Here is a 17,107-nt window from a genome sequence, read left to right on the forward strand (position 1 = left end):
ATTTTAAACTTTGCCACATTTTTAATCACCTGAAAAAACAACAACCAAAAAAAAAAAAGCTAATTACAAACATCAACCACTGAACGTAAAAGTGCATAGAGCTAGACTGATGAGAAATACAGGATTGTGCTTTTGAATCTCGAGACTGGACTCGACTTGGCCTGTAACCAATGAAGAAGTACATCCCAAGAGTCAAACTCCTACTTATTTTTTTTTTTTTTGGCTAGCAATAACACACTCTAAATACAAAAGAAACCAACAACTTTAAACAGAGAACACTGAAAGGTTAAATTTGATTGTATAGTTCTACCCAATGAGGACAGATGACTTGACTGAGCTGTTTCATATTTACAGTATCCATAATGGTACAGCAGAGTCTGAGCACAAGATACATTTACAAAAAGCTCTGTTAACATTAGGTAAAAATAGTGTGAGCATTTTATTTACACTATCCCAGGCTGCCCAGCCTTTTAATACACTCAGTTACACATCATATATTCACGTCATGTCTGAAAAAAGCCTCTCGTCATCATCATCATCACCATCATCATCGTTCAGCTAGCAATCAGAGAAAACAAATGGTGACGCTACTATTGGCTATAGAGCAAGGATGAAGCATGCGCGGCCTCACGCTTGATGTATAGTTTGTTACAGAGTGAGAAAAACAGCTACAAAAATATCCAAAATACAGAGATGGTTGGGATGGATGGAGGGATTAAAAGGACCAAACCCTGTGTTAAGACCAACTGTGAGTTAGCATCTTCACATTCAGAAGAACAAGATAAAGAAAGGTGGGAGTAAGAGGGGGGAGAAGGAAAAAAAAAAAAAAAGCGAGACAACGATGATGTCACTGGGATCACAGTTTGGATGCAGCATACTTCATAACCACGGACAAATAAAGCATCGAGAGCGCAAAAAATGTCAGGACTGGGGGTGTAGGGGGCGCGCCTTGTAACGGCTCATCAGTCCAGTGTATAGTATGAGCGAGCGCGTTTAAGCGCATCTCTCAATAGCTCTTGTGCAACTAGAGAAAATCAGAAAAAGACCACGCACAGAACTCGTGATTGATAATCTTTGCCTTCAAGAGCAGCGATGAGCACCGGGTGAGACCAGATCGCTCCCGTCTCTCGCGCCGTATGTAAAGGGTTACGCGTCGTGGGATTACTCTGAAGGACGACCGAGGTGCTCGCGACTGCTCGGCAGCGTGGCCTCCCTCTCTCCAGGGCTCCAAAGCAAGCTACACGCGACAGTCTTTCCATCGGAAGAGAAGAAAAATAAAACTCGGAAATAAAGGGCTGCTTTTATATTTGAGATTATCAAATATAGGTATATGTGTGTATAATCTATAGAAGGAAAAAAAACTGCATACATCTATTTAAAATTTCATGAATATAGTATCACATAGAATTCATTTAGTTAAGTGTTTATAATACATCTGTAACACGTTTGTTTCTTTACAAATCCACAGTATGAGTTGTGCCAGTATAACTTTTTTTTTTTTGTTTGTTTTTTTGCAGAAAAAAAGCTGCTGGGGAGATGTGGGAGAAAGTCGAGGTGTGTTCCTTACTTAAGGCCTTTCATGTACCAATAGCTGTTCGCAAAGTGCACTACGTAGGGAAAGGAGGGGGGTGGGGAGGGGGTTGGTCAGGGGATGCTCAGGAACACACACTCGGCAGCGGAAAGGGAAACGTAGATTGTTTTGGATTAAAAATATCAATTTTCTTTTAATAAGCTCTTATTTGGTTCTTTAAAATAAAGCACTAGTAATCCTCTCGAGAAACTAAAGTGATAATCCTCAGTACGTGCTGTTGGTTTTGAAGTGGATCCACCTGGTCATCAAGAAGGACGAGAAGAAGAACGAGAGAGGAGGGTTGCGAGGGTGACCGTGTCTGGCGGTCGTCACTGTGTTTGGGTATATAGTGGTTCGTCCCAGGCTTTGACAGCGGCGTGAATTGTCCCAGCAAACTACGTGCGTCCATTGGCAAACAGCTTCGAGTTCTATATATACACACAAGCTCCGCCCCACCTCCTCTGGCCATCACCCTCATAAATGAAGGCCGTCTGGTGATCTGTCCGTCAGCGTTGAAGTTCTGCCTTTTCTGGCTGGCCCCTCAAAAGAGTGGCGCCCTCACTCCTACACTGTCTCCAACAAAACAAAACAAAAGAAAAAAAGGAAACGTCTGGCTTATAAAACAGACTCACGCACGCACACGCCTGCAGTCTCGCAGTCTTTCAAACAGACATGCATCCACGTATGCACGTAGACATCCACGCGCTGAACAGCTGTACACGCTCGGGCGGTCAACTCTCGCTCGGGGCAGACGCCGGGTCTTTCTTAGCAGTTGCTGCTGTTCCTAAATTCTCCGTTTTCCGTGATCTGCAGTTTGGTGGGGTTGGTGGGGGAGATGCCGTTGCGCGTCTGCATGTTGTAGCGCTCCTTCAGCTGGCTGAGAGCGCTCATCAGACGGGCGTTGGCAGCATCCAGTGATGCTATGCGCTTCTCCTGTGAATGCACATGAACACAGTAAGACCCGGGAAAAAATTCCAATATTACAGCTTCCTCATCAGTTGGAGGAGAAACGTGACGTTCTTATTCGTCCCCATCCTAACCTGCTGATATCTGCTCTACAACCAAGCTTTGTTAATGTCATGAGCTTGTTTTAAATGAGCGGTAAAGTGAAGCTGACACTGATGTGCAAACAAACTGCAAACTAACTGTCATGTTTATATTTTATTAAGGTTTAGGGTTAGATTGACATGGGTGTGGCTGCTTTGAGTGACAGCTACGTGCTAACTAGGCTGCTAACTGTCTGCGTAGGCTTCCCATCTGGATCGAGGCGCTTTATATTTTAAGGTAAAGACTCCAAAATAACAGAAAATCCCAACAATCAGGTTACACCCTGTGAGAATGCATTTGGCAACAGTTGGAAGGAAAAACTCCCTTTTAACAGGAAGAAACCTCTGACAGACCCAGGCTTGGGGAGGGGCAGCCGTCTGTGGCGACCAGTTGGGGCTGAGGGGAGGAAGACTGGCTATAAAGACCAAGACTGCCATTCAGTTTTAGTAGAAATTTTTTAGTTTGGTTTTTTGTATGCTATTAAGCATTTATTAGCATGTGTTTGTGTTGTGAAGCTGAAGACTATGGATGCAGCTTGCTAACTAAACTAGCATTGACTAACACCCTCGTCTATAAATATGGTGGTCTTTGGCTCCAAAAGACCAACCTGCCAGCAGCCAAATACGCTAATGCTGCTAGAGGCTTTAAAACACAAATCCACAAACCAGTGGGTAGAATCACTGTGATTATGTCCATCTTTTACATACAGTCGTTTGTTGTAAATGGCTAATTACAAACACGCCCCGTTCACGAGGCCTGACTGATCTCCTGTGGTGAAGTTTTAAGTGTACTCTGTGTAGTTTAACGCAGATAAAAACTGCATTTTAAAAAATACATCAACTTCCTGTCCCGGTCCACTAAAGCAGTCTTCACTCCCCGTCTTTGCAATGACCTTTTTTATTTGCCTTCTATCTGCGCTTGTGTACCGAGGCTGACAATTCATTGCCTTACTGCAGCGCACGTGTTTGTAGATGCAAACTCTCATTACTGTGTGTGTGACAGAGATTATTTGCCAATGCATGTTTGCGTCTGTGTAAACATCAGTTGCATTTCTTTGTCAAAGACGCTGTGAAACACCTAAGCTACAAAGATGCAGATTTGCTCTTAATTGTGTGCTGGTGTTTGCACTTACAGCTCTAACACACACACAAGCAGGACGGTTTAATCCTTTTATACAGCCGGTAAAATTCATACCTGCACAATCATTCTCTGGTGACAGTTACAAACCCAACGACAAACATTCAAAATTCCTTAAAAATGCTCAAAAAGAACAGTTTTTCTTTTAAGTTAGATTTTCATGCAATTTTACACAAATATGAACCACTGTGGATTATAGAGGTGCTACATGCTGACAGACAACCAGATAAGACACTTTTGTTTTATAAGGAGGAGTGGGAGGGAGCTGAGAAATTCTGCTCAGCCATCCAAGCTTGTCAATGCCACAGCTAGACAGCTATGAATTAAACATCTCTTTGTATTTCAGTGACCCTTTGTTTCCTCATGTAGGAGAAGCAAGTGACAGCACATACAAATTTAAAACGCGCAGATGAAAAGTATCCACAAAGCCATACGCAGCCCGTGGTGGGGTCGCTACGGTGGACTGACCTGTGCGTCGATGATCTTCTGTTTAGAGTCTACCACCGCCTGCATGTCAGAATGATCCTTCTTCAGCTCCTCCTCCACCGACATTAACCTGGGAAGATAAACAAAGACAGGGCAGAGTTAGAGGGGCTGTGAAACGCTGCATCCCAAAATACATCTCAGCAAATCTGCCTCTTCTTCCTCTTTTCCCCTGCCTGCTGATGATGCTCTTCATCTGGAGGTCTTTGTCGTCCTGCTGTCTGCGCAAGCGCTCCTCTGACTCCTCCAGCCGGGCCTGGTACTCCATCAGCACCTTCTGGGCCTGCTCGTCCTGACCCTTCAGACGGGCCTCGTACTCCTCCAGCTTCTGCACCGACGCCCGCAGTTTCTCCTGCAGCACCGCGATCTCCTGCTGGTACTGAACAGAGAAGCGGAGCGTTGAGGACACTCTCATCATCGCGTTTTGTTATCAACGTTATCATCAGCCCTAGCAGCGGGGTCCCCCTTCTTCATTACCACAAGACGAGAACAAAAAACGGCAATCTCTCAATCAGACCTGGGACTGTGCTGCTTTGTGTTTGAGATGGAGTATAATTTTGGTCTAGAGGGAATTACTGTGGGACATTTTATATGGAATGTCATGATAGCACATTGAAAAACACTGACTGACATCACGGTGCATTTGAGGAGCCCAGTTAAGCTTTTATTGCCCCCCAAAATACTAAGTGGTGTTAGAAGGTTTCCAAAGGCAGCCTCTGTTCTGGATCTGAAACCAGTGACCTACTGAGACATGTAACTGGCAAAAAGAAAGAAAAATCAAAGCAAGAGAGAAGGGAGGAAAAAGGGAATTTTGAATAAAGAGGAGGTGATAAGAAAAGGATGCAACCAGTGAAGCAGAGACTTCTCTTCAGCAAGTAGACTGCATATAAAAGACAGATGTAGCCACCATGACATCATATAGCTCTGAAACTTTTTCATAAAATTAACAGTGGGCTGTAAGCCCGTTTTCCCATACACTTATTTTTAAAATCAGACATGCTCAAAGTGGGATTCGCCCCCTGCTGGCGATTAGAAAGATTGCAGTTTTAAGGCTTATATTGGCTTTAAGACTCAGCAGCTATGGCCATCTTTAATACACAGCCTATGCGTCAGAGAAAAGGAAACAAGTAGAGGAATCAAACATTTTTTGATGTCTAAACAGTCTAAAGCTGGGGTGGGCAACATTTTTGGCAACCTGCTAGTGACTAATTCTTGGACTTGCATCCAGTCGTTTTTGCCTAATGATTGCCGGTTGCCAAGGCAGTCACCAACCAGTCTTTAAGCCTGTGCGCTTAAAACATCAAAGATCACACATTGAGAAACCAACTACAAACACGACCTAAACCTGTGGACAGAACCTCCGACATTGCCATTCCTCAAGCCTCACTGCTAATTTATAATAATATAATTTTATTTATATTATGCCGTATCACAACAATAGTCGCCTTGTTCATATTATAAGGAAAGGCCCTACAATAATAAAGAGAAACCCCTCAATCAGATGAACCCCTATGTGCAAGCACAATCAGATCCAATTACAAAGCGAGGACTTCGCTCACTCTGTACCCGTTCACTCTTATTTACCCATGTCACACTACTGCTTTCCATGGGGATATTTTCCCCATCAGCCCTCTTGTTCCCAGCAGTACGAGTGACCTCCATAGATTCATCGGCTGCTCTACCCTTTTTCCACTTCTCTCTCCATCTCTGATATCCCAGATGTTCTTGTCACTAGATCCCCTGAGAACAAATGACATCTGCTGTATCTGAAGTTCCTTTGTTCTGTCCTCGGTCCCTGCACTGGTCTGCTTCAAATGCAGCAAACATCGACCCAATGTTTTCCTTATGCTGTCTTCTTACCGGCGTTCTCGCTTTCCATCGAACCCAAAGAAAATCAAGCAGCTGTAGCAGCTGTCAAACCTTTTCTGCTATCCACAGAAAAAAAAGAAAAAAATCACCTCCTTTCATCATCCTCTTCTCTCTCTGTATGTGTCGAAAGGGTTAGAACATTTGTTCAAGCAGCTATTTTGACACGTAATGTTTTGTTTTTGAATATTTATCGCCATGAAGATTTTACTAAAATATAACCCTGTGCCTTTGCAACGCAAAGCGCCGCTAAATATTGATGTATTTCAGCCAAAGACACAAAGAAGATCTGACTTATTTCAGTCATACTGTCTCCCTTTGCAGATGTGCATCTGATATTCAAGCAGGCTAAAAAAAATTAACACATATGAATATTGATAACACAGACCAGAAGAAGAGAGAGCTCGGGAAACAAAGGCGATCTGGACAGATGCATCTGTGCAAGTGTTGTCCTGATGTTACGCCTGATGGCTTTCCTGGGTTATATTTCTATTATTGCTGACATCCGTGTAGCTCTCACAGGACAGTTAAGTCAAAATAGAAGCCCAACGGAAAACACTGGAAGGAGGTTTGTTCAATTTTGTGGTTTTTAGACTAACCAGCATAGTTAAAAACCAAGAGTCTGTTTTTGTAGGAGGTTTCTTCCTGTTAAAAGGGAGTTTTTCCTTCCCACTGTCGCCAAGTGCTTGCTCATAGAGGGTCATCTGATTGTTGGGGTCCTCTCTGTATCTTTATCTTGCAATATAAAGTGGCATGAGGTGACTGTTGTTGTAATTTGGAGCTATATAAATAAATCTGAATTGAACTGAATTTAGTATAATTAATGCAGCCCTGAAAAAAAATACATACTATAAATATTTTCAGTCCCTGAGTCAAAACGTTGCATCATTTCTTCCAGCAACTTTGAGCCCCCGTACTTTCTTAGGCAAGACCAGTTTTACAGTACTGTGTAAAGGTCTCAGGTCCTGTGTCAGGTCTTTGCTGGGTTTTTTCACCCTATTTCTTAAGGAGTTTCAGATACTGTATATCTGCTAGTAGATAGTTTTTAGGCCTTGTCCTCCACATCCAGTTAGCTCATTTTTTTAGGAACATATTGCACACCGTGTCGTTATATGATCAGGTTTGGGCTAGTGGGAATCACTGTGTTGGTGCAAAAAAATTCCATTTGTATCGTCTTTGGCATTTCATGTAGATTAAACTGAAGAAATTGGAACAAAATGATGTGTTTTTGCAACAGGCTGCGTATTTATGCTTGAATGAGTCATAGGTCAGTTTGGAAGCAAAATATAAACAAGTGACGGATGCCTCAAGATTTCTGCACGCGACTGTATAGAGATTCTCGGATGACTCTGCCATTGTGGGCTGTATCAGGGATGGACAGGAGGAGTACAGGAGTGTGGTGGACAGCTTTGTCGAGTGGTATGAGCTAAATCACCTACAACTTAACATCACAAAGACAAAATAACTGATTATGGACTTTAGGAAGCAGGCTCCTCCTCCTAACCCTGTCACCATAAGAGGGGCTGATGTGGAGATCGTTGAGGACTACCGGTACCTGGGGGTACGCTTGGACTGTAAACTATCACTCGGTGTTGGAGAGCGTCGTGTTCTTTGCAGCTGTGTGCTGGGGAAGTGGGGTGAAGACAGCTGATGCCAACAGGCTGAACAAACTGATTAAAAAGGCTGGTTCTGTCCTGGGTGTCAGACTTGAGAACCTGGAGGTGGTGTCTGAAAGGAGAATGCTAAAAAAGCTTCTTTCTATCATGGACAACCCCTCCCACCCCATGCATGCCCCCATGGTGGACCATCGGAGCAAACGCAGCCAAAGCCTCATTGCCCCGAAATGCAGAACTGACCGCCACAGTAAATCCTTTGTACCAGTGGCAATAAGACTGTATAACTCTTCCTCACTCTGTAGGTGATTTTCCTGAGACTATTACCAATGTTATTCTGTTCCCTTTCAGACTGTGCACCACTAGCACTTTATATAGCCTCTGTAGGAATTATATCTCACTTATCTTAACTGCACTACTGTATAGCTCTGTGTAAATAATCATTCTGTACATACGATAATTTTTAACCCTACAACTGTTTACAACTTGCACAGTTCCCATTTCTGTATAGCTGTATATCTCAGATTTCTGTAAAGTTATTTATTTCATATTCTGTATAGTTTTTCATATTTATATCCTGTTCATAGCCTGTACATAGCTTGTACTCACTACAGCCTGTACATACTTATAGTTATAGAATATTCACAACATACTTCATACCGTGTACATTATAACATACCATAATAGACCCATTTCTGTAATATACTCACATATCTATATTATTGCTAATATATATTGTAATATATCTATATCACTAAAGCACTTCTGGATGGATGCAAACTGCATTTCGTTGCCCTGTACCTGTGCATGTGCAATGACAATAAAGTTGAATTCTAATTCTAATTCTAATTCAATATTACCCAACAGTATGTAGAATAAGGAGGGGATGTTTTTCTCATTATCATTTAATATTTTAATATGCCATTATTAGTTCATTAGAAGTATATAACCAGCTTTGCATTAAGCATAAAGCATTGAAGTTTTTGATCTTACATTATTCTTTGCATTACAGTGATGGTGATAACTTTAGTTTGATCTTTTTACAGGTACCAGAATAATAACATGATTTTCCATTGCAGATGTAACCATGATCATTCCATACACATTGCAGTTTGTTGCTCATTCTAGAGTTGTGCTCAAGGTAATTAAAGGTTAAAAGCTACAGCCAGCGCGAGTCTGGCTGATCTATGGAGGGCAAAGGCTTTGAGCTTGGAAGGCCGCACGCGCTTACACAGCACTTATAAGATGTCATTCTTGGTGATTTTGTGCTTAGTCATGTTTTAATATGTTTTAAGTAGAAGTAGCTGATCCAGCAATATTCATTTAATATTATATACTTGATTTAGAGCAATACACACTGATGGTCTTAATAAATGAAAGAGTCCTTGTAGTTGCCATGTTGTGTCTCAGCAGGGTACAGACGGTTCCAGGAGAAGGGGGGCAGTTAGCGTCTGCCCTCGGGAAGGAGACAATGTTATTCTTTGTGTTAAATAAAATTGTCAACATTGATTGTATTACACCTGTCACTACGCATGAGGGGGCGTTCTAATACCCTGATTTCATAAAACTATGGAGATGTGTTTTTTGAGATGAGATGAGATCTGAGACTGTCTGCATACAGTGTCCATCTCCCACGTGTGTGATCATTAAATCATCGTTTGACTCAACCCGACCGGACCAGTGTTGTTATTGTGGGTTTTTCCTCTGGTGTCCATCTCCAATATTTTTGAACCATAACAAGTACCTTATTGAATATTTGTTTCATCCCCCATCATATGCTGCTACTCCCTTTATTCTATTGCACAATACTTTGTCACTTTGTAGAATCGCCTGCACTGACAGTTAAGTTATTTATTCACCAGGATATAGTTATATATATTACTTCGTTAGAGTTATTTGATACTATGTCTTGCACTATCCTACTGTATATTACTGTATACTACTATTCTTACTGTATATATTGTATATCTTATTCATCTGTTCCTCTGTCTCTCCTGCTGCTTTGAGCATGTACATGACAAAAGAATTTCCCTCGGGATAAATAAAGTTATTCTTATTCTTATAGCATGTGAAACTTTAAATCTACATTTTTCGACCAAGCTGATGTTCTAACCTACTTTTCCTTCTGTGTCAAAATCATTTTCAGGTGCTGGGGGGAGTGAGCATTGAGTGATCCTAACAGGAGAGATTCATTAATCAAATTGATTAGATACTCACACTACTAACTAGATTGCCAGGATACCGTTGACACAAATTAAATTAACCATCGAGAACAAAATGAGCACAAAATGTAAACGTATCTGTTATATTGAAACACACACTGTGCAGGTAGTCAGCAAACGCTCTATTTAAGTAAAAATACACGTAGCATTTATTTTTTACATGGGTCTATTATGTCCGTATAGTGAAGACTGTATAGACCATTAACTGCAGGAGCGTCTAAGCCACTCTCGAACGATTCCTGTCTTGTTAGCGGCTCTGCTATTTTAAGGTGGCTGTGGCTTTCTTTGTTAACACTGAAGTTATTGCCTTCTTTGGTCGCTCTCCCTGCCGGGGCTGCTGGCTTCCATAACGCACGAGCTACGCCGGAATGACAGGTTTGTATTCATCATGGATTTACAAAAAAATACATAAAGAAAAAGAAAAAAGAAGAAGGGTGGGTGGGACATGCGACAAGCCAACCAAAGAATGGAAGCTGAGAGTGAACGGCTGTAAAGGTAGCTCAGCAGAGAAGCAGCGAACGTAGGCAGAGGAAGCAGCAAAAAGCCTCTTTATGTCCCCGTCTCTCACACCGATGCAAGCACACACAAGCTGCAAGACGTCTGTGTGGATGCTGCATGTGGATACACACACATGCACACGGACACACCTGGTTTGGACAATAAGGGGATTGTCCAAAGGATTAAGGGGACATTTTTTTGGTTTTTTCTGGAGGTGAAGGGAGATTTTAACTCTCACACACACTTCATTTCTAGTTATTTTTAAAGTTTAGCTTTTTAAATGTGACAGAACTGCATAATAATATATACTCTAATTAGAGATGGCACGATACCACTTTTTTATGTCCGATACCGATACCGATATCATAAATTTGGATATCTGCCGATACCGATATGAATCCGATATAGTGTTTTTTAATCAACAAAACTGTTTTTTTTTAAAATATCTTGTTGCATTTTGTATAAGTTCATACTCAAGTTTAAAACAACAACTACACTAAAGCTATTCTGTTATACCTGTATGCAAAAAAAAATATTTCATAGTTCAGCAATACTGATCAATCTAATAAACTCAAACCTACACCATCCTCCCTATTCTGGTATTTTAAAGAGTACTTAGCATAAATATTAAGCAACCTAACTAATAGGGTTCCAACTCCCAGCAACAACAAAAATAAATAAATAAAAAATAGGGAACCACCCCTCACGCTCCACCTCATGATGCTTAATCGATGTAATCAACCTTAATTTGATGCAGTGTGGAAAAAAATGCACAGAAATCAATTATTTTTCAAGAAATATTAAATAGATTCAACATCTTTCTTCAACAGAATTGCAGACTGCACAGATGGTACCTTCCCAAAGGAAAAAGTACTATAGCTTACTAGGGTATATATATTAGACTTAATAGTTACTATATACAGTAATTGACTTCTATTCATTTTACATCAAATTAAAACTTTGGGTGTCAGATAATTATTTATTAAAAGCTAGACATTTTAAATGAGAATAAGAAAGAAAAGTATGTCTTTGTGCCCCCTTTTCCCTGTTAATGCCCTATCGGCCCCCCTGGCTAAACTTTGCTAGATCCGCCCCTGCACAGTTACCAGCGTCAGCTACGTAGAAAAAGATCCTTGAGTAGAAAGTAATAATAAATAAATTCTAACAACAGCTGATCAAGCTTAAACGTGCTGCTGTTGTTCAGCCGCTGGTTTCCTCTTTCTGGTGCAAAGTGGGCCAAAAGCAAACTAGAGACACGGACTCGCGACAGAAAAGCCGATCAGCTGATCGTTAAGCAGTTTCATGATTGAAGTAGCAGCCGGAGAGCGAGAGGCAGTCGCTCGTTAAGCTTAACGCAGGAATGCTTTACATTCAGAGATGGACTTACACACTTGCTTTACTTCTCTCGGGAAAACTTTGTCGGAGATGAAATGCCAGGTTGCTAGCGAAGCTCCAAATGCTATCCAGAGCACTGACAGGTCCCGCACGCCACAGCCGCTCTATCACGTGATGCATACTGCTCCGACGTGCTAACGTTCTGAGGTGAGTTACGGCGTGTTGCAAGTTTTGTGAGGTGCTTTCGTGATATTTAATGGATCGGATTACATTTTTTTATTTTTCTCCGATATCCGATCCAGTAATTTAGGTCAGTATCGGACCGATACCGATACGTAATATCGGATCGGTCCATCTCTAACTCTAATATTCACAGCTTTTCGGATTTTACTAAAAAGCCTAATGCATTCATCAAGAAAATGAGATTAATGAAGCCGCTGCTGTCAGCACTGGAGCTTGTTGATATTCTTGCCTGCTATATTTAGCTTCACAATTATTTGCTCATGATAACTACCTCCTGCTGTAGCTATGATTTTCCCGCAGCTGCATAAATGTCCAAAAACATCGCAGATAAACAGCTGGACTATCACCAAAAAGTCAGTTTTTTTCAATTGTATTATTTTGCACAAAATGAAGCCATTTCCCTTACTTTTATGTTGGAAATATGCACACTGTGGCTTTTTGCTGTGACAATTTGGCTCAGAGACAAGGGCAAAGTTTAAATAAGAAAATAAAACCCCCAAAAGAAAGAAAAAAAATCGTGAGGTAATTGAGTGTAGAAGGGGGGCTTTTCAGGAAGGGAAGTGTGTGTGAGTGATAAAGAAAAGAAAGGACAGTTCAGTGGGGGTTGTCAGGGCTGGAGGTTGTGGTGGTTTGTGAAAAAGGAGAGGGGAGGGGGGGTGCTGGGGGTAGGGGGTCGGATGGCAGGTTACCTTCTCCACCTGAGTTAGATCCTCTCTGTTTCTCAGTGACTCGGGCTCCATCCCCTCATGGTCTAAAAACTGCACATTCATATTCAATAGCCAGGCTGCTGTGCGGTCCAACGCACTGGGGTTCACTGGGGAGGGGGCCTAGTAAAACCAACACAAAACACACACACACACACACACATACACACACATACATGAGAGCAAGTGACGAGCAGGAGGGGAGAGGGGGAGGAGGGAGTTTGCAATATCACCACAGAAACAACAGAAAAAAAACAAAACAAAAAAACAAAAGAAGCTTGAAATGCATCGACTCATCTGGACTGAAAGCAGCAGGTGGAATGGATACAGGCTCACGCAAACCTGTAGCACACGCTCTCTGAAGTAGGTTTTTAAACACGTGGGAGTGAGAGCAGCTATAGTGTCACACTGGCAGCAAGGGAAAGTAAACACTGTAAGATTCAATACCTGCGCCGAAATCTACCTTGAGGCAAAGGCTAGCAGTCATGTAACATTACTATCTGCTGAGGTTTTTTGTTTGTTGTTGCTTTTTAAAAAAAAAAATAATAATAATTTTAGTCAGACACTCATTTGCATTTAAGCAGTTTGAGAGAAAACGTATCTGAATTAAACACGTCAAACTGCACATATTTATACATGTGATGTGAGTGAAACTTTACTAAGCTGTTGGCTTTCGTGTTCTCATTAATGATTCTTCACTATACTGTCCCACAGTAGCAGTAGCAACAAAACATCTACCGTAATTGTCGGGCTATAAGCCGCTACTTTTTGCACAAGCTTTGAACCCTGCGGCTTTTAGTCAGGTGCGGCTTTTCTATGGATTGTCCATGATTTTTGTCATATCGTAAGACGATTTGTTTTGTTTGTTCCGCTGTTGTACGGCACTACGTTGCCTGGCGGAAGGATCGGGGTTCAAGAGTGGTATGTTAGTCACATGTCCGTCCGCCAGGCAACGTAGTGCCGTACGAAGTAGCGCGAAAAACAAACTTCAAAGTAGCGCTACGCGTTCAGCGGGAGTCGTGGATGATGAGCGGCGATAAACTTGCAAAAAGCAAGTTATGCCCAACTCCACCGGTGGATTCTGACAGCGTGGAAAAGTGTGAAAACATCCACGATCACCAACGGATTTTGAAGGGCTGGACTGCTGCATGATGGAGAGGAGGACACCGCCACGGCCCTTCTGAGGGTGTTCGACTCTGACACTGACAACGAGGATTTCTTTGGTTTTGAAAGTGACAACGAAGGAGAGAAGCGGAGAGTGGATGACGAAGCCATCCTGAGCCTGTTCGTATCCGACACTGGAGGAGAGGACTTTGGTGGTTTTAGTGCGTAGGAAGAAGAGAAAGATGGTGGTGAATGACTGACTTTTCTTCTTGTTAAAGCCGTGTCACTGCACCTGAGCCTAAAAGGTAGGCCGAATCTATTTTCCTGGTGTGCTATAGGTTACTGTTATGTACTACATGTGCAAATATGTACCCATAACTTGTTTTTCAAAAATATTAATAAAAGGGGTGTGTCTCCAAACAGCCATCTCTTTCCTGACAATTCCCTTTGTGCATATTCTCTTACATATGATAAGTCAACATTGAAACACCTGCGGCTTTTAGTCAGGTGCGGCTAATGTATGTACAAAACAGGATTTTCCCCTGATTTTAGCTTGTGCGGCTAATATTCAGGTGCGCTTTGTAGTCCGGGAAATACGGTAATGTTATTATAAACTGTGCAGTCCATTTTCAGATATTTAGCATGGCTAAGGAAAGAAAAACATAAGGATTCATCTTTTGGTGCCATGTGTGTAAAAGTCAGATAATTGAGGAACACAGATCAGGCATAACGTTGTGACCACTGACGGGTGACGTGAATAACACTGATTATGTCTTCATCATTTTGTTGATGTGTTAGCAGCAGAAAAAAATGGGCAAGCATGGGGACTGGGTGTTCCCAGTGTGCGGTGGTCAGTATCTATCAAAAGAGCTCCAGTGAAGGAACAGTGGTGATCCAGTGACACGGTCATGGGCGACCAAGGCTCACTGATGCGAGCATCAGAACTGGACCACGGAGCAATAAAAGAACATGGCCTGGTCTGATGAGTCAACATTTTCTTTTACATCCCCAGGTGAGTGTGCATCGCTTACCTGGGGAGACACCTGGCACCAGGATGCACTATGGGAAGAAGGCTAGCTGGAAGAGGCAGTGTGGGACACCTTGGGTCCTGCCATCCATGTGGATGTTACCACCTACCTAAGCACTGTTGCAGACCATGTGCACTCTTTCAGATGAATAATGCGCCCTCTACAAAGCAAAAATAGTTCAGGAACAACTTTGAGGCGTTGTCTTGGCCTCCAAAACCTCGCCCCAGAACTGGACAAAGAAGTATCCACAGAGGTCCCACCTCACAGTGTACGGGACTCAAAAGATCTGTTGCTAACATCTTGGTGCCAGATCCCACAGCACACCTTCAGGAGTCTAGAGGGGTGCAAGCTTTGAAGGGTCAGGGCTGTTTTGGGAGCAAAAAGTGGACATAATGCAGATGGTCATAATGTTATGCCTGATCGGTGTATTTATAGCTGGACCACAGTCGCAAAGTGACTGATAAATATTAGCATTCCTAGAGCTACACTCCCAGCCTGGAACTTAATGCATCAATCCATCAATCTACACACACTGGTATTAAAGTCGTCTTGCTTAATGATAGCTGTGAGTGAGCCCTCTACAAATTCAATTTGTTAGTTTTTGTTTTGCTGCTCTCATTAATTCAGTCAGTCTTGGGGCGATACTGTAGACTTTTAGCACACTGGGGAGAGCAAAGCATTACAGCTATTATGCAGATGTTCTCCCCTTCAGCCAGTTTGCCTGGGGCAAAAATTGATTAGTGTTTCTGATTACACCCCAAAGTCCTGACTTTCCAATAATGACTTTGCAATTTACTGTAACTGTTTGTATCCACGAGCTCTGTTTCCCGTTGTCTGGAGAGAGCACGTTTGAGCACATACTGCTCGTTAATAAGATACTAATTGTGCCTCCGCCACCCTCGTTCTCAACCCATTAAACGTAACCAGTAAAACAGTGGTGAGGTGATGAGCTGCCTGTATGCAAATTACTATTATTACATGCACAGTGACTATAGTTCATTAGGGCACAGTGTGCAGCGTCTGCGAGCACCCACGCAGCCCGTTTTGACGTGCATGACATAAATGGGTGTTCTGTAACAGCAAATTTGTATATTACTGTAATTTAAAGTGATTAAATACAGTGAGGCAGCTATAGCTGGCTGTGCTGAAGATTGCTCACATGACCGAGTAGTTGTGCATTTTACGTTTGCAGCTCGCGCTGCATGCAGCGGTACCTGTTTGTGCTGAGCCCTCTGCTTGGTCTCAGGACTGTCGCCTTTGGAGGAGGAGGACTGCTGCCGTAATCGAGCCCCGCTGCCGGGCCAGTCGGGCGATGACGTCATCATGCTGCCGGAGGAGGGCCGGGGGTAGGGTCCGCTGTTGAGCGGATTCGGTGGGGTGCGGCCACGAGTAATGTTCTGAGGTGGCGGTTGGTCTATTCGCCTCTGTGGGCCGGCGCTGTTCTGCCTGGGGACGCCGGGCTGGTGCGGTGTTTCCGTGAGGGACAGCTGCCGGCGGTTGAACTCCCCAGAGCGCCTGGTGTACTCGTCCCCGCTGCTCCCCCCGCCCCCTCCGCCGTGGTTCAAGAAGGAGTGCTTGCCTCCTGCTGGCCCGTCCTCATTGTTGCTATGGGAACTCACCGAGCTGTGGCACTCTGAACCCGAGTCGTTCAGTCCCCTCGGGGACACGGGCAAGCAGGCCGCCATCTGGTAGACAGGGTTCTGGAAGGACAGCGGGGCTAGCAGCTGGGCGGGTCGGCCAGGAGTGCTTTCCGTGCCTGGGGTGGTGGGGGTCTGGCCTGGCCGCCTTATGGTGGGACCTCCGGGGATGTTGCCTTGTGAGGTTATGGCTGACCAGCCTGCCCCGGAAGCTGGGCCTTCACCCAGAGCATCTGAGGAGCCGGGAACTGTGCCACCATCCAGAATGCGGGGGTCCTGGAGGTCTACCATGGACAAGCTCTTGCTGCCATTGGCCATGCCCAGGTCTGGCTCATTCGTCTCAGAGTAGCTTGAACTGCGTGCAGGGGAAGGCTGGATAGCTGAGTTCCTTGTCACGAAGAACAGATCCTTATTTTCTGGTGTGGGTGATGGTAATCTAGTGAAGTCGACCAATCTGAAACAGAGGCACATCAGAAGCCATAACGATAACCATCCATCTACGTCAACATGAGGTCAAAAAGAGCAAAAATAAAATGTGTCTTAAAGTATCCACAAAAGTGGATCCAAGTGTTAAAATGGGCTAAAACCACCTAATCACAACAGACAAATGTAATGTAATC

At 43.2% G+C, this 17,107-nt stretch overlaps 1 protein-coding gene across 9 annotated transcripts in view; it reads right to left on the reverse strand.

Annotated features, from left to right (window-relative positions):
* Positions 1 to 1,395: 1,395 nt before the first annotated feature.
* Positions 1,396 to 17,107, reverse strand: part of dab2ipb (DAB2 interacting protein b) — a 177,726-nt gene continuing 162,014 nt past the window's right edge. For 8 of the 9 annotated variants that reach the window (XM_080874667.1, XM_080874666.1, XM_080874670.1 and 5 more), the window contains 5 exons: positions 16,065 to 16,941; positions 12,704 to 12,841; positions 4,414 to 4,616; positions 4,223 to 4,310; positions 1,396 to 2,503 (listed from right to left, as the gene is read on the reverse strand). In XM_080874667.1, the coding sequence (XP_080730793.1) occupies positions 2,336 to 2,503; positions 4,223 to 4,310; positions 4,414 to 4,616; positions 12,704 to 12,841; positions 16,065 to 16,941 (1,474 nt within the window). In that variant the 3' untranslated portion in view covers positions 1,396 to 2,335. The remainder of the gene's footprint in view (positions 2,504 to 4,222; positions 4,311 to 4,413; positions 4,617 to 12,703; positions 12,842 to 16,064; positions 16,942 to 17,107) is intronic. The other variant, XM_080874668.1, reaches the window with a different exon arrangement.

The sequence above is a fragment of the Rhamphochromis sp. 'chilingali' genome (assembly GCF_963969265.1).
Source record: "Rhamphochromis sp. 'chilingali' genome assembly, chromosome: 2".
Classification (NCBI taxonomy): domain Eukaryota; kingdom Metazoa; phylum Chordata; class Actinopteri; order Cichliformes; family Cichlidae; genus Rhamphochromis; species Rhamphochromis sp. 'chilingali'.